At 38.3% G+C, this 19756-nt stretch overlaps 1 protein-coding gene across 6 annotated transcripts in view; it reads left to right on the top strand.

The window, feature by feature from the left end:
• The window catches only part of ARL15 (ADP ribosylation factor like GTPase 15), a 224692-nt gene that overhangs the window by 14196 nt on the left and 190740 nt on the right, over positions 1-19756 (top strand). For 2 of the 6 annotated variants that reach the window (XM_055790990.1, XM_055790991.1), the window contains one exon: positions 13153-13286. The exons of the other annotated variants lie outside the window; for them this stretch is intronic. In XM_055790990.1, coding sequence (XP_055646965.1) covers positions 13269-13286 — 18 coding nt within the window. In that variant the 5' untranslated portion in view covers positions 13153-13268. The remainder of the gene's footprint in view (positions 1-13152; positions 13287-19756) is intronic. 6 annotated transcript variants of the gene reach the window in all.

Here is a 19756-nt window from a genome sequence, read left to right on the forward strand (position 1 = left end):
TTTGGAGTGGGAGTGCTGCTCCTACTGTTAATACTTTTCAGGAGGAAGCCTGGTGCATACCACTTCCCATTTTATGAGGCTGTACAGTCAAAAGTGTGGGTGACTTTTAAATAACTGTGATAAGGACTGTGTACCACCATTAAGTCCTTCTTAAATGTTGAAATGTTAAAGCTTAACACTTGCTTTTGTTCTTAGAATTTGGTTCCTGGTAGGGTTTAATACCTGCTGGATGTTTTTTCCCCATGGCATTTGCCTGCATTGTGTTTTCAGCATCTATACCACTGTTTTCTAAATGGTAGAAAATAACAGATTTGGGCAACATGGACAAAATCCTCATGGAGGAAACTGCTACTGGCAAAGTCAAGGGCATATTTTCCTGTGGTATTTAAGTTCCTTAGAGAGACTTTCTCCCTCCAAATTCCATGTGAGAGGAATATGCTTATCCTGAAGGATCAGAGAGAGTTACAGTGTGAGGTTCTAATGCCTGCAAGTTACGCAAACCATCTGCCAGGTCTTTAGAAGGCTATTGTGAACTGTCTAATTTGAGAGGATGCCCAAATATAAATGTGTGTATATTGCAGAATTGGGTGTGAGTAAGTATAATGTATAGCAAAATACACCCTCTGACAATAATTGGTTCTGTTTTGTTGTAAAATAGGTAAGTGCGGTGTATGTACGGTAATGTGCTGCTAAGTTCTGGTAGCTGCAGTTATAGTGATAGTTGGATAACTGATGTCTCATTGTGACCTTTGGGGTAGCATAATATTTAATTTCATCAAACATTTTCCATTAAAAAGTATAAAGAGGTAGCTAGCTTCATTTATGAAAATGCTAAGAGGAACTGATTTCATTGACTGCTGGTGCTTAAGGGAGGAAAGTGAGGAGAATGATGAAGTAGACTTGAGAGCATCCAGAGGTGCACTGTTGTGGCCGCAGTATAGAGGCAGAACATGTGTCCCATGTAAAGTGCAACTGAAGGATAAAATAATTCATTTAGGAAAATGCTAGGTGCCAAGAGTACTTGCTTACATAGAAATGTCTATCATGGGAAAGGCAAGTTTCAGGGAATCTGACCGGAGAGTGGGTTTGGACAGCTTTGGTATTTGAGTAAAGGCAGAGGTGAGGTGATAGTGAGGGCTATGAGGAAGTGCAGCATGATAGTTCTTCTCTCCACACTCTGCCCTCTCATGCTCAGTCATCTAGCTTGGTCACTGGATTTGTTGCTCAGGTGTCTGGCAGCTAGCAGGTGTGGTGCTCCCTACTGATGTCCAGAAGCAAACTAGAAAACTCCGTTTCATATGCCTCATTTAATACATACCTTTTATCTTTTACTGTGTGCTTTGTACTGCGTGCTGTTTTGCAGATTTAATAGTTTTTTTGTTTGTTTGTTGATTGATTGATTATTATGCTAAAGCTAAGCGGTCTGCCAGTCCTTACTAGCACCATGTGTTCAGTTTGTGCTGTATTACTTGGAAACTTCCTGTTCTGCACGTCCTCATACAGTGCGGCAAGTATCTTGCAAGTATCTTGCAAAGGCTCTTAGTCCTTTGGACTACAGACATCTCAATTGTTAGTCTGTTATCAAGCTGCTTATCAGTAATGCTGTTAAGCACCCATTACTTCAGCTGCACTGCTCCGTTAATTAGGCTTCCTATTTTTCAGACCTGTACAGATTATGAAATGGAGGAAAGGTCTGTATAGTTATCCATGGCAAAAGAGTCTGTGCTGCCTTCAGCCACCATGTCTAACGAGATAAAAGTTGGTTGTGTTGAGCTGGGAAGAACATAGATCTTCGCATGAGTGCACAAATAGATGTGATGCCCGCTTTGGGGGATTAAACCAGATGAGATTACTTAGAAGGGTATACCCTGGAAGGGGAAAGTAGAAAAGCAGAGGTGGTTGGTGTAAGAACTGTGCAGATATTTATAAGGATCTGAAGCCGAAAGGTGTGTATCCTAAAATGAAAACATATCATAACCTTGAATGAAAACTTTGTAGATTAAAAAAAACAATCAACCAACCAAAATAAAACCACATTTCCTCTGTGTCTTTTACACAGCTGGTACCTTCTGGCAGAAGTACCAGTCGTTTCAGATGCATGTTTCTGCTTCTTCCACCATGCTGGTGTCTGAGTGAGATGTGTCTGTTGGAAGTGTGGGAACAGGCAGATAAATTACTTGAATCTGCATGACTGGAGATTGTAAGCATATGACAGTTTGTACCAAAGCTTATAGCTGCATTATCATTAACTTCCTTTCTGTTCCTGATTTAATTTTCTTAACCAGGTAAAAATCCTAATAAAATAATGCTGGAGAGTTAAACCTACATGAACTTCAGAGGAAAAATATTCCAAAATTCCTTGTCTTCTAAGACAGTTTTTATGATGGGATGTTTGCCACCTCTACAGGTATTTGGGTCTGAACCTCAGAAACAACATGCACGATTGTATGGCTACACATCTTTTCAAGAAGGTTCTCTGTTACCCTGTACTAGGCTTTGAGACTTTTTTCTTCTAAACTGTTTGCATATAATAGTAAGCTTTTCTCATCAGGGGTAATAAGGTATTCTTTTCTGTCCCTACCCCCTAAATGTGACTCCAAGGAATAAGCAAATAGTAATTCTCCAATTGCTTGTTGTTTTGGTTAACAAAACGAGGATAGAAACCTGTGCAGTGGTGAGAACCATGCAGAAAAACTAAGGAGACTTAGTGGAAGCATGGTCCTTTGGTATGCATTAGAAAAAAATACGCTGGAAAATAACATTTTTTCCTTCTCAGGAAATAAAAAAATAACAGTTTTCCTTGATTGCAGAGTATGGCATCAATAGAGGAACAATCAGAAAACACTCATTTAAAAACAGAATAGTACGGATAACAAAAGCCCTCTGTAGAGCTTTCTGCTTCTTAGATGCTGTGTGTGGCAAAAGTGATGTACTATAGCAGCATTGCATCAATGTTGGCGTCTTCCTGAAAATGTTGAGTAATGGATATTTTGGTATTAGTAGCCTCTTGGCTTGAATTTGCACAGTGAGATGTGGAAATAAATGATGCATTTATACAGCTGTGCTTGCTATAGTTTATATATGGTAAGTATAGTAAATGATGCAAATGTGCTTTTAGTTCTCTGGTTTACTTGGGTTTAACTTAGATTTGTCTTTGTTTATAACGATAATGTCTTGAAATGATTTGACTGGAAGCAGCTGGTGTTTTAAGGAATTTGACGTTAGAACAAAACAACATTTATTCATGAAGTGGTGGAGGGGAAGCTTTTAAGAGAAGAGAAACCAACTGAGGCAGTATCTAAAGGCAGTCATGGAATAGGAGGTAATATGGGAGTATGTTTGGAAAGGTTCAGCAGCCAGCCTGTGACTTACAGTATGGAAAGCTTCCTGTGAGACTTTTCCTCTCCCCAACGTGGTTTCCCATTGGAAAATGCAAAGTTAAAGTAGCAACAGAGCTCATCTAGCATATCCTGTCTACTCCTCCCTTTCCCATGTCATGTCCTTGACACGAGCAGCAAAACAAAGGCACAAAAAGGCAGCAGGAAAAATTCTTTTATGTGCTACCCTTTGGGAAATGTGGACAATTCCATTCACAGTCACTGTTGATATTTTGTGGGTAGACTGCTGGAAAGGAAAGGTATAAATATTTTCAACTTCCAGCCTTAAATAAGAGGTGCTTACTATCACCCGAGTCTTGGCAGTGACTTGCGTTTAATGGGAGTACGTCCATTTTGCTGCAAATCTGCAGTCAAGCTGATTGCACCATACTGGTTGTGGTGTGCGTTGCGACCTACTTAAACAGGAGAAAGAGCCAGAAATTTCTGATGCATGTGTTGTTCTGTGTGTGTGTATGTTAAGATACACTGTGGGTTTTCTTGCTATGAGACCTTCCCTTCTGCTTTTGTGAAATAAAGAATTGTGACTTTTTTTTAGTTTTTTGTTTTTTCTAATGGGGAAATTAAAGACATGTGAAGTAGGAGATCATCAAGGCTGGGCCAGGAGTGAGGATCAGAATAAAATTCTCTACCCATTCTCTCCCCAGAGTTCACTGGTTAAAGTAAACTGTACTTGAATTGCTGATCAGCCTCCCTTTGTGGTCAGAGCTCACATTACCTGCTCGAAGAGCTCAGCAGCTTGGTCCAGCCAATGCAGGTGCCACAGCCTTACTGCCCTTAGCTATTAACTGATACACACTGTACTTGCAGCCCTTTGACAACCTCTGACAAGTAGTTACTGATTTCACTGGGAAAGCTATGGTTTGCCAAACTGGCCTGTTAATTTTTTTCAGAGTGAAATGTCTGATGGACAAACTTGCAAGCTCCAACAGGGTTTGTCTTGAACTAGGAACATTATGAACTCGAGTTGTATTTCTTGTGACTGGTCTTTGATGGCCTCTTCCTGCTCTAGAAAACAGCAGTGCTATTCCATAGACCATTAACTTTAGGAAGGAGTAGGAAAAAAGCCCAGATCCTCATTACAAGACTCTTAAAGCTCTTCTGTTCAAAGAAGTTGCCATTCAGTTTGTGTTTATCAAAGCTATGTGATTAGTTATCCTGTACATAATACTGTTTTGCATCTTCCCTTTGGAAGTTAGGATTCCTGCTCTTCAGTGGTGCTTTCTTTCCAGAAAACAGTTGTGTAACGCACTGGCAAAATGTCAGGTTTTGCCTTCAGTGGTTGGTCTGCATGAAAAATAAACAACTCCTGTCAGCTCAAGTGATGCAAAGGGTGATTGTGTGAGCACAGAATTTTCCTGATGGCCTCTGCAGAGCATCCTTTTTTTGTAGTTTGCAAAGTAGCCTCTTTAATTATAAAAATAAAAAAATAATTCTTTAAAATGAATGACGGATTTAAGATGTAAATTGCAAGTACATTGTAAAGCAAAGGTATTAAAAATTGACAGTCTGCTATCAAAAATATCACGTGCTTGAAATTTGAGCTGCCCTGTGGCGGTGGACTCGGAAAGATAGTAGTGGGACATGTTGAATTACTAAGTGGCAAGTGTACAAATCCAAAGTTAGCTGTATCATTGGAATTACTGAGGGGTCAAAACCGCTAGAAATGCCTCTTCAGTGACAATGATTTTTTTTTCTTTCACATACTGTAGACTAGAGGTTGGGACTATGCGTAGCCATAAGGTTACCAGAAAAGCAAGTTAATTTGCAAGAATTCCTGGAGTCTGGCTGGGCAATTCTAAATTATGGCAAAAGATTGCCCTAGGATTATGCTAAAAGTTGCATGCACTGCTCTCTGTGTATGGGTGCAGTCATATGCTCTACTTTACACAGTTACATAATATGAATCTAACAAGTGGTTTGCAAGTGGAAATGGCAAGTGTCAGTAATATATATATAATTCATAGTATCTGCATATATCTCTTCTAGTTGCATTGCTCTGTTGTTGCTCACACTCTGCTGTTGCTCACACTCTTCCCAAAAGTGGTGGTGTTTTTTAGTAATAGATTGGAGATTGTTTCTGATTAGTCTGTATTTGCCTTTAACAGCAGCTGGACAGCCACAGTGTATTAGAAATTATATTTCTTGAAGGATAATTACTTTTTAACAAGATGTCATGTTACAGCACCAGTGGGATCAATCTGTTCTTCAGGTCTTAGACTTGTTTTGATACTGTGAACTCAAAAGCTTGTCTATTTTCCTTAGACTTTTGATAAAACATTGCCTTTCCCTATGAACATGCTTACACTGTATCCGGAGGGCATCAATGATATGTTACTATTATGATTAGTATTGTAAATAGTTTAACTCTGTTTTCTGAAGACATAATGCGTTTGTTCAAGAATAGGTATCTTTAAGGGGAAGAGGTCTACAAGTGGGTAGGAGGAAAAATTAAAGGAAGTGCATCAAATGCCACAAAATTTCATCTGGGTTGGTTTTTGGTTTTTTTGGGGTTTTTTTTGGGGGGTGGGGGTGGGGCACGAAATTACAATTACCCTTCTGATTCTCTACATTAGCATGTGTTTGTCCTTGGTGTTTTTAATGTTTCTTCTCACCATAAAGTTTAAAATGTTTGCTGAGGTGTTGAAGTTACATTTTAAAGTGGTCTGCTGAATTTCTTGCTGCAACTTCTTCTTTATAATTATAGTCTGCTGTCTTCAAAATGCTTTGAGACTGTGTCCCTGTGTAATTAAAGCCGTAAATGTTTTTTGGGAAGGCTGTTCTGCAGCATCCTTTAAAAAGTAAATCGCCCTCTATAAATAGCCTTCTATTTCAGTGTTTTATTTTTTTTTTTATTTTGATCAGTTTGATTCACACAAATCTTAAACCTATTTATATTATCTAATATGAAGACCTTAGAAGAGTGCCACTTTATTTTTATTGGCAAAGATTTATATAGCACAAAATTGCATTGAATTTTTAAAATGGCTTTATATTGTTGGGTATTATGTTGTTGAAGAGTAGAAAATGACAGTGTTTAATAGATAATGTTATTATCTATACAATGTTATTATTTATACAATATATTATATATTTAATGTTATTATTTATACAATGGTTCCAGTGGTATAAATGTGTATAAATATACATACTTATATTTCAAAAGGTAGCTTTTGAGTAATTAAACGTATTAGTATTTCAAATGCCATTCTGAGCAATAGGCTTCAGAATTAGTAAGATGTGAGAATAATGTCAAGGATGTCTTGTGTCCTACAAAGCAGAGGTTACTTACAGCTATCATGTGGCATGTTGTGACCAAGACTTTAAAATTCTGATTCTGTGTTGCCACAATTGCCTGCACGAATGTAGGCAAATCTCTTGCACTGCCCTGGGCAGCAGTATCCCAAACTTGCAACTTGCATATCTTAGCTGTATTTAATACTTTCAGTTAAAGTGCTAGACCCACCTTGTTTCACCCAACCCTTTTGACATCCTCTTTAAGAGCACATAATCACAATTTATTTTATTAAATGTTGCATCCCAGGCCAAAATGCGACCTATCCTTTTTGCTTATCTTCTTGCTCTTTGAGGGGCAGTTCTCTGATGTGCTTTTAGTATGTTTACTTCTTGTTGAAGAGAAACACGTAGTGCAGTGCACAGGCCTTCCTCAGTCCAGGTCCCATGAAATACACGCTTATGTCCCATTTGAGATAAACTGACTTGGCGGAAGAGCTGCAAGACTGCACAGAGGTGATTTCTTGTGTTAGGTAGTTGTAGCTAGCAGAAGTTGAAGGCAAATACTCCTAATCTCTGACCATTCTGTGGTAATGTGTCAGTTACCTGATTTGGCAAAAGTGCCTAAAAGCCCCTCCTCACCTCCCCAGAAATCCCAAACTCAAGCAAGGTGGTGTGGTTCTGCATGTTTACGTTTTTTTGATTCAGCTGTTTGTGGAATTACCTTAATGTAATCTGCTAAAGTTTGTCATTGTCTTTTCTCTTTTATCCCACGGTTCAGTTATTTTATCTATTTTCTATACTCCCGCCCTGTTCAATGGTCCCTTAAGCATCACGTTTATTTTCTTCATCTCTCTGATGTCGTTCTGCTTCATCCTGGCCTTCTCTGTTAGATCTGACTTCTTGCCACTGGCAGAAATAATGCTTTTTATTCTGTACAACTCACTTCCCTTGGACCTGAGACTGTTTCTTAGTGCGGCTTTATTGATTTTCTCCAGTTTTAGGACAGAGTTTTGTTGGGGTGAGTGGTGGTGGCGGAAACGTATGTGTGCAGTGGAAACATTCTGAGATTAATTGCATGCTAGAATCCCTTTCCCTCAAATTCCATTAATAATGGCTTTTAACCACTGTTCACACTGTAGTGTGGTCAGGCAACATACACTTCAATTTATGGAAGATGGTTGTTTGTTCCCGGAGTCTAAAATGCATGCATTTCCAAAACATGGGAGACTTTGTTTCTTAGCCAGGCCTGTGTGGTGTTAAGTGTTCTCCCGAAGATCTGCTTACTGTGTGTTGTTGTCATCTTGAATTACATGGAAGGCTTTCCAGTGTATTTCTCTGGATTATGTACTCTTAAGTAACAACCACTCTGTATAGGGTTGTACCTAGAAGTCCCACAGAGATTGATACTCTGTTCAATTCCTGGTGTAGTCTCTGCTGTGACAAGCAGACTACAGGCAGGCAGAATGTATCAAAGACAGCAGCAGTGTGTAAAACGTGCAAGTTCTGTGCCATGTGCACTTCTTGTCTACACATTGAATACAAGGTGGGATTTGTTGTGAATTTGAAACTGTATAGACAAAAGATCCTGGAATGATGAAGGGAGAGTGAAATGAGCCTACGGAGTAAAACTTGACAAAGGCTTTTGATTATTGACAGAGAAGGTTTGTGTTTCAGATGCTTTTGCCTTTCTCTTTTTAAGAATTTTGTATTTTCTGCTTGAATTTATTTGCTGTAGAAGAGAAAAAATCTACTGAGAGGCTCACAAGAGCAGGTTGGGTCATGTCTGGGGTATGTTAGAAGGAAATAACTCTTGGTTTCAAGGGTACTGAAATGCTTTTCTCTGTAACACCTCTCTTAGAACAAGAAGGTAACTCTGAAAGTGGTCAAGTGTGAAAATGCACACCTTGACATACCAGATTAAAAAGCAGAGGCTACAGTAATACGAGAACCCCAAATGCGGGACCTCAGCCTTACAGGTGAGAATAACATGGTGCTCATAGAAGGGAGTTCTAAATCCAAATACCTCATGAATAAGAAGGTCTAAATGTGTGTATATAAAAAAGTTGCATTGAAATGAGCTCTGCTGAGTCAGTGGAAATGTGAGGTTCTATGACTACCGGATAATGAGCAAGAAAACCACAATAAAAGGAATGGAGGTTTTAGGTGTGTGTTCTGCTGAGGCTGTAAGGTAATGTGAATTAATAAGTTATCACACTCTAATGATAATCTAGTGGATGGTAGATCAGCTTCAGATGGAGAATATGAATAAAGCTCTTAATTATGAAATCTGAATGTGTTTGGAAATGCCTGTGGAGCTGTTCTTCTTGATGGTTTTCTTATTTTCTCTGCTTGTGAGCTGGAATCTTGCAGCTAACGGCTCAACTTTCAAGCTTCCTGATGAGGCACAGGCTAATTATTTTTTTCTCGGCAGGGTTAACTGATGTCTAAAATGCAAACAATTTGCTGGTACTCCACAGCAAGTTCTGGACAAGATCTTGTGGTTCAGAATCATGGTGCCTTAGGTGATTGATGTTGGGGCATTTGAATTCTGACATTAACCTTCAGCTTTTTTCTGCTGTTGAAATTAGAGCATAATTAGAAAAAATATATTGTGATTGCAAATTTTTTTGTGAATTCTAGCATAGGATTGAGAAAAGATAGGCTTGTTTTGTGTGAGTTAGGGATTTTCCCTTCTGAAACACTGTAGTATGGAAAGCTTTTTCCTGAAGAAGGAAGTTGTTAGTAATTTTCCCTATTTCTTGAATTATATTGCAAAGAATGTCATTTGGTTTCATGTTGTCACTACTCTGTTCCATTTCTGACCTCTTTCCAGCTTTCTTTTCAAGTCAAGATAGTTGTGCCAGGTAAACTGGCATCTTTATTCTCTTAATATTCTGTTCTGATTAAGTAATTATTTTTTCCCCACAGATGTGGTATTGTATGTGACCAGCATTCAGAACTTGCTGGGTTTTATCCCATTCCCTTCATTACTGTAATATTTTTTGTTAAAAAAATTGTGTTATTTCAGCATGTGTTTTGCCTGCTTGCCATAACAACTGCTGCAAGGAAGGTCTTCTGCCATTAATAAGGACAGTGTTCAGTGGAGAACAGAAAAGACAGCGTGCATAACAAACGTGGTGCCGAAACTTTTTTTATCTATAAAAGCTGCATATAAATTTTTACTATTATATGTTCAGTATGTTGAAGTTGAACTATTGCAGGTCTTTGTGTTGTTGTTTAGACACTGGGCACTGATGTATTCCTTAGCTCTTAAACTGACTTAGTAACTTTCTGATGGTTATGCCTGTGTTTTGTACTGAAAGCAGATTTCTTATGAAGAGTAAGCTTTGATTCTTGGTGGAGCTTTGCAAGAGTTATTTGGGATACCAAAGAAGGTCTTTCTCTAAGGGTCTTTTACATTCCTGTTTTGGGTTTGTCAAGATTGAAATGCCTCCTTTTTAAAGAAGGGCTTATTTGAGAAAAGTGCTTTATAGATCGATGTATTAATGGATTAATGTGTTGCTGATAATGCAAGATTTCATGTCACTGACTGGTAAAGTACAAGAAGCCTCAGAAACAAAGTCTGCCCTGATGCAGATAATATTCTGTTTTTCATATTCATAAGACAAAATCATAACAAATAGGACTGAAAGGAGTAAGAGTCATCTAATTCAGCCCTGGCTCGGAAGCAGGATGAGCTGTGGCCAAACCAGCTCTGACCAGGCTGGTTCTCAAAAAAACCCAGCAGATTCTATAATCTCCTGGCAATCTCTTCTGGAGTTCAACTAGCTGTACTGTTCTACACACTGGTTTTCTAAGATAGAACCTAGATCTCCTGTTAATATCTCTTACTACAGTTTAAGCTCTTTAAGGCCAGGCTGGATGGAGCTTTGATCAACTTGGTCTAGTGGAGGGTATCCCTGGCAATGGCAGAGGGGTTGGAACCACATGATCTTTAAGGTCCCTTCCGACCCAAACCATTCCATGATTCTGTCATTCTTTTTCTATCATATTTTATGCATAGCAAACAAGGAGAAAAGTGTGTTCCTTTGTCATTTGGAAGTTGGTTGTCATATACTTTTTCAGCTTTCTGTAAACTAACAATGGGTCATTCTGTACAGAACCCCAAAGTTACAGCCAGAGTGAGGAGTTGTGTAGCAGGTTACAGTTCAGAGGTGCTGCCATGTAAATCTCCTTTGTTCTTTTGCCTTATTTACTCCAATAAAATGGGGCTCAGAAGCAGCTGATTATTTTGTGCTGAATATATTCAATTACTTGATGAGGATCATTTACTGGATGGGCACTCTTCTGTCAAGGATACCTGGAAAGACTCTTAGATGATAAGCTTCACCAGTGTAAGCACTTGATTTTATTGGGCAATATAAACAACATAAATACCTGGATGTTCCCAGAACAGTGGGTGAAACCATGCAACAGATTCAATGATTTTTCTTTCTTCTTTCTTAAGAGACTTAAGAAACCAGTTGTGACTCTGCACCTCTTCTGTAGCAGTTGGGAAGATAGGATTTTTATAGTGACAGGATTCTTTCCCCTGAAGAATAGTATACTTTGAACGAAAAACCATTGTAAATGCTTCTGTCATTGGATTGTATTTGATTAACAGAGAACTCGAATCACTATGAAATTAGGCGCCCGGTCTTAACTTCTTGTATTACATACAGACAAATTGACTTCAGTGCAGCTGTTTGCTGTGATTTGTTACAGAGAGAACTCATACTATTTCTGATATAACAATAAGGAAGTTGCTATTTAAAATCTGGAAAGCAGTTTATAGGATTAGAGTCCATGTATGTGATTTTTGTGGGATGTAGTGCTGTTTCTTTCCACAGCTAAAAACTGGTAAATCTGAACAATTTGTAAGTTTGGATTACATTCTGCTTACGAGTAACCAAAGGCCAATGACTGCCTGTCTAGCATGAAGGCTCTTGTCAGTTGATTCAGGACAATCTGCCTGGTTGGATTTATAGTCTAATAGAAAGTATTTGCTGTTTGGTTAAGCTTTTTAGGAAGAGGCAAGACCTGTAGGGCTTTCATGAGAGTGTTTTGTTGCTTAAATTAGAGGGGGTGAGGTTAATTCACTTTTTATGCATAAGCATAAAATGGTTAAGGTGGTTGAACTGTGAATCAAAGTGATTGGTGTTTGTTCAGATGTTATTTGCTTCATACAAAACAAATTAATTGGTTTATTGCCTTGCTACATTTGAAGGAGTAAATAAACTACAGATTCCAAACCAGTTAAGGTGTCCACTTTTCTATTTATTGTTATTTGCAAGTTTCTGTTTAGACTAATTGCAGTCTAGAAGGTTTCTCTTCTGTCTTGTTTGTTTTGTTTGGAGTTTATCCAAAAGGCAGTTGCTCAAGTAGTTTCTCACAGCTTTTAGAAATCCACATTCCAGTTGGAAAAAATATTAATTTGTTTATATTAATCTAGCTACATAATTCATAATAAAATATGTATCTTGTATGTCTGTTTCATGTTCACATAATAAATGAAGTATGATGTCTATTGTGCATTTTCAGATGTCTTCAGGAACCATAGAAGGTGCACCAAGAAATAGGTATCACCATCAGAACTCCAAATAATATTGCAAAAACATGAATACTTCCAAGAGACAGATTTTTTTGAACAAGTAGCTGCATATTTTGATGGATAAGTTGAGTTGGATCGCCCTCAAAATTCCAAATCATGCTTGTCTTCAGCTTTCAGTAACACTGAATTGTTTGCTAATAAAGTTGAGGGGTGGCAGGCAAAAAGCTTGTTAGGTAGACCAGTGAGTTAGGTAAACCAGCAAATAAAATGCGTATTTTAACACAGTTGAAACAGCTCTGGGATACTCTACAAGTTAAGCATCTTTTTGTTTATCTTGTTGGAAACTGTGAAGCTGATGTCATATGTGGGTTCTAACTGTGATAGGAAAATTTTCAGCTGCACATCATGGATATATGCAAATATACATGGTTTTCTAATGAAAAATACTGCATTAGTTGTAGAGGCCATGCTTCAGATGTTACTTGATCTTGGACAGTTGGTATCTTTCATAACTTCACGTTAACATAACGTTAGATTACAGAATTATTATCAGTTTTCTAGGTTTTTTGTTAACTTGTAGTTTAATGTTGTGATCCTACTTATCAACTGCATTTGAGTTAGAAGTTTAAAATCTATTAGAAGGTTAGTGATTTTTGATGGAGGACAGTTTCTTGATTTCACTCACCAATTTTGGATTGCCCCTGTGAGCTAAAGGGACAAATGGCAGTACTCACCAAAGAAAGTGATTTTCGATGCTGTCACTATTAAAATGGCACAGCTGAGCTATGTCAAATGCAGCTGGTTCAGTATGTTTAAGAGAGACTGTGCAGCTGCTTTTAGAATCTCTGACTTTAAAATGCCTGTATACAGTCTCTGAGCAGAAGTTCCAAACTGTTTTATGTGGTGGAATTAATGCTTGAGTGCTACATTTTGCAGGAAATGTAATGTTAATTCCCTTGTTTAAAACAGGTCCCAGCAAAGAACCAGAAGTGGAATGAAGTGCAAGAGTAAACAGAAGCAGCAGCAAGTTGTTTAGGGAGAAGGAAAGAATATTCCTTCCCGTACCCCCATGGTGGAAGTGTGGAATGAATGCTCAAAACAGGGTAAAAGCAAACCCAGAAAAATGAGAACCACATGAATGAAAACTAATTTCCAAACAATAAATTTCTATTGGCATTTTTTTGAGCAACATTTGAGTACATTTTTTATTTGAGTAAATAATTTGGTTTTGGGCTAGTTCCTGTATTGTAGAGTTAAAGCAGAGAGAGATTGTATTGTTATGTATTCATTATTATAATATTTAATTTTGAATGGCTTTTTTATTTAAAATAAAGCCCAACTACACAAGAGTCAGCTGCTTTTGTGTGGTGTCACATGAGGCACATCTAATAATTTGAGCAGATGGCTATAGACAGTTTTTGTCTTAGAAGTACCTCTAAATGTGAAATAAAATGCTATGTTTTTAGAACTCAGCATCATACACACATCTTTTTCAAAAAGTCTGAGAGCAGAATGCATACTTCAGAATGGTAGTGTAAGAAAATGAAGTACATTTTAGAGTGGTCATGACATGGAGGTAATTTAAAGAAACATTCTCAGTGTGTGAGGACTTAACAATTGTGAGTCAGTATGTTTGAGGGTTGATTGGGCTTGGTGTGGTTTTTTGGAACCGGTACCTTTTTTTCTTTCCCTCTGCCCTGGCAGATAAGGCTTATTCTGGTCTATTTTAAAGAAATACAGTATATGATTTGTACTTCAAGTCATATTTCTTGTGGTGAAATACAGGATTTTTCTAGTGTATGACCACCTACTTGGTCAGCCAGCAATACTAATACATGAAATTAAAAGCAATTATGTATGGAGCCAGAGAGAGAGAGGTCTTAGGCTAGTTTCTGTCAGGTGAGTGTCTGTGTCTGGAGTACCTTCTGTGCTGTAAAAATGCTTCAGACTAATTTTGGCTTATTATCCAGTGTTCTCAGAACGTGATGTGAAATAAAAGTGGTCAGCTTTAATAGTTTATGTCCTCAAGTTTCAGGAAATATGAGTAAACCTGTACTACTGCTGGTTAATTTCTGTGCTGGTTAATTTATTTCAGTGCTGGCTGTTGTCTTCTGTCCCCATTCTGTGTGAATGAGGGGGTTCTACTTGTGCTTTTCATCTCCTGCTCAGTTTGGCTGGACTCTGTTTTGTCTCTGAGAGGAACCCAACTCAGTTGCTCTCAGAAATGTGTGTGTGAAGGAGAGGTGTTTTCATTGAAGACTAACTCAAGTAATTAAATTTGCTTCAGGTTCTGAAAGACCTAATACCTAGTTGTGAGAGGTGATGCATGTGCATGCTGAAACATCCTTGTAGAACAGTGTGAGAGGGTGTGCTATCCTTGCCTAACTAGCTTGAAGATGAGGACCTCCTGAATGTAAGCCCGTAACTTCCTGAAGTAGCCTGCCGCTTCAAGTAGTTGTGCAAAGTGCAAGCAAATCTCAATTATACTTCAGTGCAGTGTAGCTCTAATTAAGCCAGAAAAGGTTCCTTACACAATCTCTGTGCCCAGTCCTACCACTTTCAAAGGTTATGAGTCTTAGGAACATACAGAAAGCCATAGAAAACCATTTCTGTAGAGCTATTGCTTCACGAACATAGCCTTCTCTGGCAAAACTTGGTTTTGGCTCAGTCAAAATATTTTGATGAAGTTACATAGGCCTATAAACAATTATATTACTATTTTTTTCTGTAGTTCAGCATCCCCCTTGTATTTCTTTGTTTAAAGCTTAAACCCAACTGCTTCATGAGGAAACGATAAGGATGGCTTTATTATTGTTGGGGAAATACAGGTTGAAGGTTCTAAGTTGCCACACAGTGTGAATTGGAGGATATAAGTGCCGGGGCCCTCCCTCTTTTAGCAGGAGCCTTTTTAAAGCTTTACACAAAGGGATCTGCAAAACATGAACTAAACTTTTTTCCTAAATGGCTAAACAGGATGTAGATATAAATAATAATTCAATATGAGCTTATTTTGGTGGAGCTTTCTCACACACAACTTCTTGTATGTTGAGAAATGTAGTTTCCTTTTATAAAGAGTTCTTTCGTTAGTTTCCGGACAGTGTTTAAGATGAATTCATACCATTTAAGAAAGAAAAAAAAAAGAAGTTAAAATCTCTTGTGCTGAGGTGTTGTAATTTCTTTATGTTAACAGTAATGTGGGGAGGGTTTTTTGTTTGTTTGGTGGGGTTTTTTTGTTATTCCCCCCCCCCCCCCCCCTTTAATTTGGTGGTTTCTAAATGGATAGTTCTTAATCAAAAATGGTTAAAATTTTTCTTAACTCTTCACAAAATATTCAGAATGGTTGATCAAATACTGGACTAGAGACTTCTCATACAGACCGTGTTGATAAAACAACTGTATAGATTCTGCTTTTTATAGCAATCCTACTCTGCAGGTGAACACAAGTCTGCTGAATGTTATCCCCACAAAACTGCATGCTCGTCTATTGTAACAAATACCACTTTATCATTTTATTTTTGTTTTGTTTAAAAGTGCCTGCTCAGTAGCCTTTCTGTGGTCTGTTCCATATAGCCCATCGCTCTTAGAGGCACATTCTACATAACAACAGGGAAATACTTTTTGAAGCTACCATAGACAGATTTAAGGGCAGTGGCAGAATGTGAAACCACTTCTGACTTTGGCTGTATGCTTGACGCTTCGTTTAATATTTATCTTGGAAATACTGTACTACCTTGAGGGCAAATCGTGGTTGATGTAACCTGAAGGAAATGGGAAAACCTGAGATTGGTTGTCATCGGGGAGTTGTGAAATCTCTCTGTATGAAGGCAGGAAAGCAATGCTTGTCAATCTTGTTGAGACAATGTTATTATCTCTTGTTCAGACAGGCTAGTTTTGAATCACTGAGGTATCCTTAGACTTAACACACACTGGGCATGAATTTGGGCTTGGTTAGTTGGTTTGTTTGTTAGGGTGGGTTTTTTTCACAGCAAAATAGTTTGTATGAAGTTTTATCTCACTTTGTGTGGTGTTGCCACACAAGAGGCCTTATGTATTTTTATTCTTCTGTATTCTGCTGTAAGCTTTATATTCTCTTACTCTGCAAAGTCAACTAGCTTTCCTCTGAAACGTTTCTTTTTCCACCCATTTGCATTTCCCTATTACATTTGAGATCATTCTCACAGCAATACTACGCTTGACTAACCATATAGGTTTTCTGATTTCCTAATTCCTTCTCCCATGGACCATCTTGTTTTAGCTGAGGTTGTTTCTCCATCTATTCAGGGCTGGTTTATAACACCTGCCTCTTTCATATGAATATGTCAATCACTGAGGGAAGCCAGGACCACCTTTTCTGTCAGTGCTGGTAAGGGCTTTGTGCTTTACCTTCTACATTTGCTTTGCTTGGTGTTAAAGATTTTTATATTTACTTCTGCATATCCATGGCTCAGCTTCTGCTTCCCTCAGTCTCTTGCTTTGATGACATAATGTATTTCAGCCTCCTGCTTCTCAAACTCTAAATGGAAGATCTCTTGTGATACTTGAGCTAAGCTGTTTTGTCTGTGGATCAAAATCATTATGCATTGCTGCCCCTCTATTATGTACATACAGGGGATTTTGGGGAGGATTCTGAGACCCAAGAGGTGTATGTGTGCCATGTACACTCCTTCCTTTGCCATTTCTGTGGTGGTTTCTTTTTCTTTTTAATTGTTGCAAATGTAATGCTTGCTGCCTCAGGTACAGGGTCTGCAAGATGTTAGCAGCAATTTCTGAGAAGGCTCATTCTGTTCTCTCCCCACCCACCCCCAGGCCACCCCCCTTTATTTTTCTCTTCTTTTTTTTAACAGTCCTCTATTTAATTCAATTGCTTGTCCAAGCCCCGAGTTGTGAGACTTGCCTTCTGTAAGCTATTGACTGCTAGAAGTTCTCTGTGGCTCTTTGGTTATTATGGGTGTTTTTCTACTGCACTTCCTGACTGAGAAAGTTGTTGTTCCTCAAAGACTTGTTCTGGTGTTGTCAAGCTCAAAACATTGGCAATTTCTCCTTTTTATTTTCTGGACAAATTCTGGTTTTCTGGCTGTGGAATTTTGTACTGGCAATCTGTAATCTACTTTGGGGAGCTGGGACATGACTTGCAGCTCATGATGTGTGCAGGGGATAGGAGAACAGGACAAACTGAACGTTTGAGATCATTGAAGATAGTCCATTTCAGATCTTTGTGTGCCTATCCACTTGTGTGGAAGGTGGAAATTAGTGATCATCAGTGATCCTATCTAGTCCTGTGTTCCCAAAAGTGGGAAGAGTCAGCAAAATGCTTAATCTTGGATGTACCAAAAGTGTTTTCTACCTTACGCTTAAATTGTGCTAAATCCTCTCATACCTCTCTCTGAAGTTTCTGTGAGCCCTTATTCACAGCTTTTCAAATATGCACTGTTCAGTTTTCTTCAATCTATAATGACTAAAAACTTTTCCTAAATTAAGGGCTGTGGTTCTCAGAAGCTGGTAACATGTATCCTTGGAGAAATTTTCCATGAAATCTGATTAAAAAATTAAAAAAAAAAAAAAAAAAAGGAGGGAGAAGGGTGAGATAATTTGTGTTTCAGCAGTTTCTCTGGTCATCTGTAGGATTTGGGGAAAATGCTTATTCTTGTTCTAAGCAATTTTTTAGTTTTATGGTAGCTTTTTCTGAAGCATTGGAAGGAACGTGAAGAATGGTGGACAGTGGTCTCAAATGTTCTCAGATGCTTACCTAATCTCTTGTTCACACGACTGGTGTCAACTTGACTGGTAGGTCTGAGATCAAGAACATGTTTTTTCCAAGGTCAGACTGTCCAGGGTGTGTTGCTTTTTTCATTTCCAGTATGTTGGGAGGCAGTTTGCCTACTGCGCAGTGTATTCTACCTGCTCCGCACCCTAACTGTGGGCCTTGGGCACTGATAATACCCTCATACTGTCAGTTCCTCATCTGTGGCATTTGATCGTCTCCTGATGGCTAAAGTAATGTAGTGTAAGCAAAGTCTCAGGGTCTGTTTTATAGTAATATTTGAATTAAACTAATGACATACAGATTAATCCATTGAATATGCATTCCCATCTTTTAGCTATGGCATAATTGCACTTTGTTTGGAAAATGAGTACCAGAAGCAGTGATGACTCTTACTGTAAGCAAATTACTCAGCTGAATGTGATCTGTTTTTCTGCTTGAGCTCCAGTCGTTATTTTGGCTAATGCTTGTGCATTGCTAATTTGACTGTTTCATGCCATGTATTGTTAAATTGCTGTCTGCTTCAGTTGTCTTGCTACTCACTCTGTATGCTACATGACTGGTCGTACAAAACATATCTTGCAGAGCTATTCCTTGAAGCTTGCACGCTTCTGTACCATGTGGATGTTGACTGATGGCTTGACACACCACAGATTCAAAGCAGTCTTTGCTTATTAAAACTCAGAAGAGATTACCACTCAAAAGATGTGTGGTTTCATGTAAAATTACCGACAAAAATCCTGCTAAGTTTAGGAGAGTGATAATAAACCACTGATTTCCTATGTGAGAAATGCTCGTCGTTACCCTCTCCCTTCCAGGAGTGTGTATTTGGATACTGGGAGACTGGAGTCCTTCTCTGCCCTTAGTTTTCAAGTGGACATTCAGCTGTTACATCAGTCGTTAGTTTCTTTTTCCTAATGTCTCCAAGACTTTTACAGAAATTCATGGAGAACTGAAAAGAAGCAAAGATCACCTGTTCTCCTTAAACTTCTACTGGTGTTTCTCAAAAATGTTGCCGATACACTCATTTGTGTGTGCGTGTCTTCAAATAGTCCTCTCCATTCCACAGTGCTGTCTACTGAGCACTTACATTACCAATGATTAGTGAGCTTATCTTTAACTGCTAGTAGCAGCTTGTTTCTTCCAGGTCAGGAGAGTGAGAAGCAGCTGCAATTTCTGGATGTAGGTGTAGAAGTTCACTCCCTTGTCCTGAAGTGGCTGAGCTGTTGGCAGCAAAAGGTAGATAATTGTTCCCAGGGTAATATAAGTAGTTCAGTAACAATTGTGAATGATGTGTGTTTTAAGTATTGCTTGATATTGCTGAATCTGTTGACTGATGGACTCTGGGCATAAAAATTAATATTAAAATGCTACTTTGTCTTTCATCAGATACTAAATGAGTAGGTATATGGAAGTTGAACAGACTGTGGCATATGTTATGATACCAACATACTATTTGAAAGCTGTAATTCATTACAGGAAGTGGGCTCTTGTAGATGACATTGAATTGGGTGTTATAAAACCATGGTCTGACATAGTCTTGGTATGTAAACAAATTTAATCATAAATCAATGTAGTTGTCTAAACTGTACACAGAAATTTCTTAGATACCAGTTCAATGGAGAAGGTTAATGAAATCCAGAAATTGGTTATGTTGCAATTAAGAACACAACACATTAGGTGGGTTCTAAGGGAGAAATCTGTACCCACTTGGAAATTAAATGCTTCATGTTTTAGTGAATTTGAAATAAATGACCAGTGCAGTATGAATGCACAATGAATGAAGTAACTACATGTGAAGGCCAGAACCAT

The sequence above is a fragment of the Falco peregrinus genome, chromosome Z (genome assembly GCF_023634155.1).
Source record: "Falco peregrinus isolate bFalPer1 chromosome Z, bFalPer1.pri, whole genome shotgun sequence".
Classification (NCBI taxonomy): Eukaryota; Metazoa; Chordata; class Aves; order Falconiformes; family Falconidae; genus Falco; species Falco peregrinus.